Consider the following 6,000-nt stretch of genomic DNA (forward strand, 5'->3'; position numbering starts at 1 on the left):
GCACGCTAATAGCTTTGTGCATCCCATGGGGTTTGTTTATCTGAGTTAGCTGATGTTTGTCATTTATGGGTTTCATAGAAAGATTGAGGAGAGATTTAGGGAATCTGCGTCCTTGAGTGACAGGCACGGATTATCTCTGAAGCTTTAACCAATCGGAGCATGTGAAGAGAAACAGCACATATATATAAATAGCACACGCATGAACATAGAGTCTAAGCTGACAGTCACACACACACTTGATGGTTTCTACTGGGGCGTGTATCATCATTTTACATTTGTGAAAACATCTGCTTATTTATGATTTATGCTTCAACTCAAATGCTTTATTCAGAGAAAGATGGATTTTTGATTCTGGGTAACCCTGCATACTTTTGCTAACTTACATTTTGATTCTTGCCATTTCACTCCAAAACAAGCCAATGAAACGTGGTCATCTTATTGGTCAGATAGCATCTATGAGTCAGAAGACGCACAATATCTTTTTCAGAGGCATCTATTTTCTTGTTGGGATTTAACAGGATGGACTCAAACGCAAAAAGAATCAAATGGTATTATACATGAAATACTGCAGTTAGACAATGAAACACTTAGCTGCTGGATCGCTTTAGACGCACATGCTGCACCAGGTCCACCTCTCGGCAGAGCCCTGCTGTGTGTGCACACTGCGTAATGACCCGATCATTCCCTCCTCCTTTCATCCCCACCTTTGTTCTCTGTCCTCTTTTTCTGCTATCGGCCCCTGCGTGGGTTCGATTACAGCGCCTTACGCCGGTCTGACAATCCAATTAGTCACTTATCTTTGACATGCTACTTTCGGCTCTCTGTGTGTGATCCTGGTTGTGTACCATCATCTCATGTTTTGTAGTATGTTGTCGTGCACGTGCATGCGTGTGTCAGGCCCCCGGGCGGATCTTTTTCTGTTTTGGTGGTGCTGCTTCTTATCGGCGGACACTTGATACCCCGATTCGCCCGTGAGGGTCTTGTTGAAGCAGCTATCAGCACCCAGCGTAGCCCACAGACAGCTAAAAGGCCTTTTATCCTGCACTCTGATGCCTTTTTTTTTTTTCTAAAATCAACATTCCTCACTCGCCCGCCTCTCAAGCCAAATTGCCTCATTTGTATTTTATCCATAACAAGCCAGCAAGCCCCCACAACATGGCGCCCCGCTCGCTTTTTCCTTTCTCGGCCGCTCAGTTTCATCCACCGGTTTTTCCCTTTGCTCTGAAACGTGCCGCCGAGGCAGTGGGAAGGCGTTCAGAAGCAAACTGTCCACTCAGACTTCACGCCGCATATTGACAACAACTGGCATGAGAAGTGAGCCACCACGCAGAGCCAGTGCCTGACGTACGTTTCCTTCTTTTCTTTCTTTATGTCTTTCAGAGAGGGAGCCCTTCGCTGCCTGTTGTGTAGCGGCAGGCCCTTTTGTTTGCGGAAGTCACAGTGAGGGCGAAGCTGGGAGGCACCTTTCAAAACATTTACCCGCCATAGAGCTGCCGCTCCGCTCGCTAAATAGATCAATCCCTTCCTTCCACCTCTGAACACACACACACCTCAGGCGCGGCACACATAAGAGAGGGGCAACCAATCGCAGCAGCTTTCTGCGGCAAATAGAATTAATGTTCCTGGATATTATGGGATGTGAAAGTAATCAAATCTAACATTACACTTGAGTTGTGGTAAATGCGAGGGCTGGCAGATGATAAGAATAATGCGTAACCATTTAGATTGATCACAGATAATTCATTTCAATTTACCGGGGCAAAAATACTCAGACAGGATGCGATACACACCTAACGTGTGTATTATTTAAGGGACAATACAGACACGTCGTTTCTGATATAACTGGTTATGGGCTTTATCAAATAGACTTTGGGGGGGGTTGAATTTAGCAAAATCTCGATCTGACTTCAGATTGGTTGAACAGTTTAAACCTCCCTTTTTCCTCCTTTTCAACATACATTCGTCTCTTGAACAGATGATGCAGAACTTTGACTAGATGGTTCAGACTACTGCTCCTTCCAGGACTTGAGTAATACCATCCCATGGCCAGCTGGACTCAATTTGTTCTTCACCAATACCGTAAAGGCTGTCACACAGCTTTTTACACGACAACACAACGTCCCGCGCTGTTTAAACGTGCCTCTTCTGAAGAAGCATAAACCAGTGATTTAGTATTTTAGTATTTAGTCGCGCTTTGACGGCCTGCGTTCTCACTCAGAGACGTACAGAGAGGACACGTGCAGGGGGACGCATTTTGGGGCCAAAATCACACACATGCGCCATCTGTGTGGCCATTTCAGAGAAAAAGTCACCTGCCTTCATCTCCGTCTAATTGGTGCAAAACCGGAGTCCGAACTCTCCCAGTGGTCAAGACACACGCGGCGTCAACGTTACCGATGACATCATCTGTTTCGGGTCTGTGTTGGACGACCTTTCCTCCTCCTTCAGACTGGTGCAGTGTCGTTTCCATCGTAGAAAAAAAACACAGTTTTTGCTTTGTAATAGGAAAATTGCTCCTATCGAAATGTTTATCGGTGCAATGGCTGGATTGTGATTCCTGTGTATGTGAGGGGGGGACGTTTTTAATCTCTTTCCTTTGTTTAATCCATTTTATATGTGACATTAAATGGATCTTGGTGTATTTTGCTGTCTGGCTTCGTCTGTTTTTTAGACTGTGATCTTTAGTCCTGTTTGAAGAGGTTCCTCGGCTGACGTGATTGATTTGTTCAGCACTAAATGAGAAAGGGGGAAAGGGTAGGCTGTGTTTGCTCGAAATTCTTTGGCTAAGGCAATTGTCCTTGGCTGCTTTTACTCACTGAAGTCTGAGTAAATTGCAATTTAATGCAGCCTGCAAATTAGAATGCAGATGGCTTAGCTGGCAGCACAGACAGGATAGGCAGGAAATCCTTGAGCAATCCGCGGCTACCTGCTGCATTTGAGGAGATGGGGACCAAAAAAAGAACAAAGAGCACCTTTTTCTTAGCGCGCTAGTACGCATGTGAGTCTAAATGACGGCATTTGCATACAAGGCCTGTTCTCTCCCTAACAAACCTCGGGTGGGATGTCCAAGATGAAGAGCGAGCCGTTGTGTGCGACCTGTTGCCGCTAAATCTGGCAGAGGTCAACGGTAACGTTTTCATCAGCTGTGGGAGAGATCTCCAACCAGGTTCCTAAAGAAAAGTCTGCTTTGTTAGACTTTAACAAAGCTTGTGTAGTCGTCACACCAATAAAGTTGAATTTACTGGCTAAATGGCAGGAAGACTGCATTTCTTCACAGAAACAAGTTTGGTTTTTTTTTTGCTTGATTTCTGCTCCATAACAAAAGAAAATGATATTAGCAGCAAAAAAAGTGCTGGTGGAGAATTGAGGACAGTGTTGACTCTGTAAATGTTGAATCCAAATTAATCTGCAGGAAATCTAACAACAAATATTCAAAAGAAGTCACTGAACCAGAGTAAGTTTGCAAACCTTTAAGTTTGTGTTCCTGTGCAGCAAATCTAAAGGAACCTCCTCTGACTAAAGAGTCTTCTCAGGTGGAGGGAATACACAGATGTAAATGATCTGCTGTTACACTTCCATCACTCTTAGATGTGCTGCAGAACCCTGGTGGACCCACAGGCCAGGCCCTCACCTGCCAAACCTGCTGAAATGATCATTGCCGAAGAGGATTGTGGGTTTGTAATTGGGTCCATGGTGTGTGAACTAAGCAGCTACTGCAATTAACTCGATTTTTAAAAAAATATCATTGTCAGTGTTTTTGAGGAAATGGTTCATGGTCATCAGGGGACTGAAGAGGAATGTGTGTACAGATTAAAGCCGCCTCAGTCTGAGCTGCATGCCAGCCAGCAGAGCCTTCACCGGCAGCAGAAAGGCTGAACAGTGTACCATTGATACGAGTCCAGCGCTGCCACTGACGCTGACGAAAAGCCCCGAGTTTGGCAGAATGCGCTCAGATTCCATAACAGATGTGCCGAACAAAAGTTGTTAGTTTATTTTAATCAGGTGGAAGGAAAATGAAACGGGAGACGGGAGCGCTGGGTGGAGGAGATGTAAATGAGGTGGTCGATGTGAAGTCATTAACACATCAGATGAAGCAGGAACACGCAGCATGGAAACGTACTGGGGTTTTTTGTTTTTAAAAAAAATGAAAACAGCTCTTTTTTCCACCTTTAAATGCCTCTGCATCTACACTCATCAGCATTTTCACTCTTAATCTCTGTGTTTATAAAAGCAGCGGGAACCTGGAGGTGACACAAAGCCTCCGCAGTTCAAAAGACCTTTGCTTTAGAGGTGCAGGAATGGAGCGTTCCCCACTGGGTCTAATCTCCACAAGTCTTTGTTCTATCTAAGTGTGTGTTTTCTCTCCTCCTCTCCCTCCTTCTCTGCCTTGCAGATTCATCCCAGGACCTAACGGGGCGCTCCCTCCGCAGCTCTGCGTGCCGCGCTCTTCACCATATCTACCCTTCCTCCTCCTGCCGAACAGACTAAAACTATTACAGCCGCGCCTGCTGACTGGATTACCTGAGACCACAGAAAGGATATCCACCCAGATAAAAAGAGCTTTGCTCGTGTGGTGCCAGGGATTTGAAACCAGACTAATCCCGTTTGATCAATGGGCCCCATGTTGGTGACTCTCCTCCGCCACGTTGCTGCGCCCAGTTTCCGACCTTTTCTCTCTCTCTCTATCTCTCTCTCTCTCTATCTCTCTCTCTCTCTGTTTCGCTCAATTGGTCTCTGGCTGAAATGACTAAACAGGGACAATTTATTGGGTCATTAAAGCACTATTTGATAGACATCAGGAGCCTGAGGACAGTGTCTGGAGGACTGAGGCCACGTTAAAGGAATTCTTCGGCATTGGAATGGGATTTTCTGGCCCAAACTGGTAGTCCAGCAGATGAAATGTTCTGCATAAACACTGAACTTTCAGTGCCAGGGACCCCTAACATGCTCTGATGACTCAAAGACACCTTGGAGAGCATTTATGGTTCATCTCAGCCTCTCTTTCATTCTCTATGATGGACATTTTTACCTCCGTTCAACGCTGTGCTCAATGTAATTTCATGAAGAATCGATGTACATAGGCATACTGTATATAAACACATGCTGTGCAAGCTCCAAAAAGCTGAAAATATATTTATGACTCTTCTGGCTGCTGATGAAGCGTTAGCCACTGAAGTAAGTACGTGAGTGGGACTGCTTTACAGTAAACGCTTGCATTGGGAAAAAGCCACCACAGTCATGAAAACAAGTCGTGGTCTCTTTTCGTCATTCCACGGTGTCTCTGGTCCAAAAATGCTTGTAGTTCCAGTGAAAATGAGAAAAACACTGTAAATGACAAATAAAAGCAGCGCTTACAACGACCCCTTACCTTTCCGCCGTGATCCAATTTAGGGTGCTGGAAGAAGTTAAACTATATTCAGACAGTTTTGGCTTCATTTCTCTTTGTAAGTCTGGCTTTCACAAACCAGAGAGGTGATTTATTCTAAACAGCAGCAACGAAATGAAGAAATATACAGTTATACCCCCTGTAGATACATTAAAAGTACGTAAAGAACCGCCTTATGAGGAATAAAATGGTTTTATATACTGACAGGCCAAGACTCGTTCTTTCATATAACAAAAATACTGAATCTGGGAAGAAGTTTGTGGTTTCACACTCAGGCGCGCTGTTGTGAGATCCTATCACAGGTTAAAAAATGCACCACATGCAGAGGGTGGAAGGTTTTAGAAGTTGCAGCAATAGATTACATTTATTCAATTGGAATAAAGATTTCTAATATCACGGCAGACAGAATCCCTCCTTCCTGGCTGATTTGAGGAATGTTAGTTCTCCTAGAGGACGCACCACCGCACATTCATCACAGGGGGGTTGGCGAGCTGGGTGGAGGCTGGCGCCTCGCTGAGCGGTCACAGAAGGCACGATCAGGACACCCGCATCCATCTCTCAGGGACTTGCCAACATCACCAATGAATATGCAAAGTGGGGGAAGAGTGTGCTTT

General features: G+C 45.1%; 1 protein-coding gene across 3 annotated transcripts in view; it reads left to right on the plus strand.

Moving 5' to 3' along the window:
• The window catches only part of tafa1 (TAFA chemokine like family member 1), a 75,804-nt gene extending 70,215 nt beyond the window's left edge, over positions 1–5,589 (plus strand). For 2 of the 3 annotated variants that reach the window (XM_029827163.1, XM_003973459.3), the window contains one exon: positions 4,394–5,589. In XM_029827163.1, the coding sequence (XP_029683023.1) occupies positions 4,394–4,411 (18 nt within the window). In that variant the 3' untranslated portion in view covers positions 4,412–5,589. Of the gene's footprint in view, positions 1–1,380; positions 2,642–4,393 lie in introns of those variants that run through there. The other variant, XM_011614078.2, reaches the window with a different exon arrangement.
• The last annotated feature ends 411 nt before the right edge of the window (positions 5,590–6,000 follow it).

Source organism: Takifugu rubripes, chromosome 19 (assembly GCF_901000725.2).
Source record: "Takifugu rubripes chromosome 19, fTakRub1.2, whole genome shotgun sequence".
In the NCBI taxonomy this organism is placed as follows: Eukaryota; Metazoa; Chordata; class Actinopteri; order Tetraodontiformes; family Tetraodontidae; genus Takifugu; species Takifugu rubripes.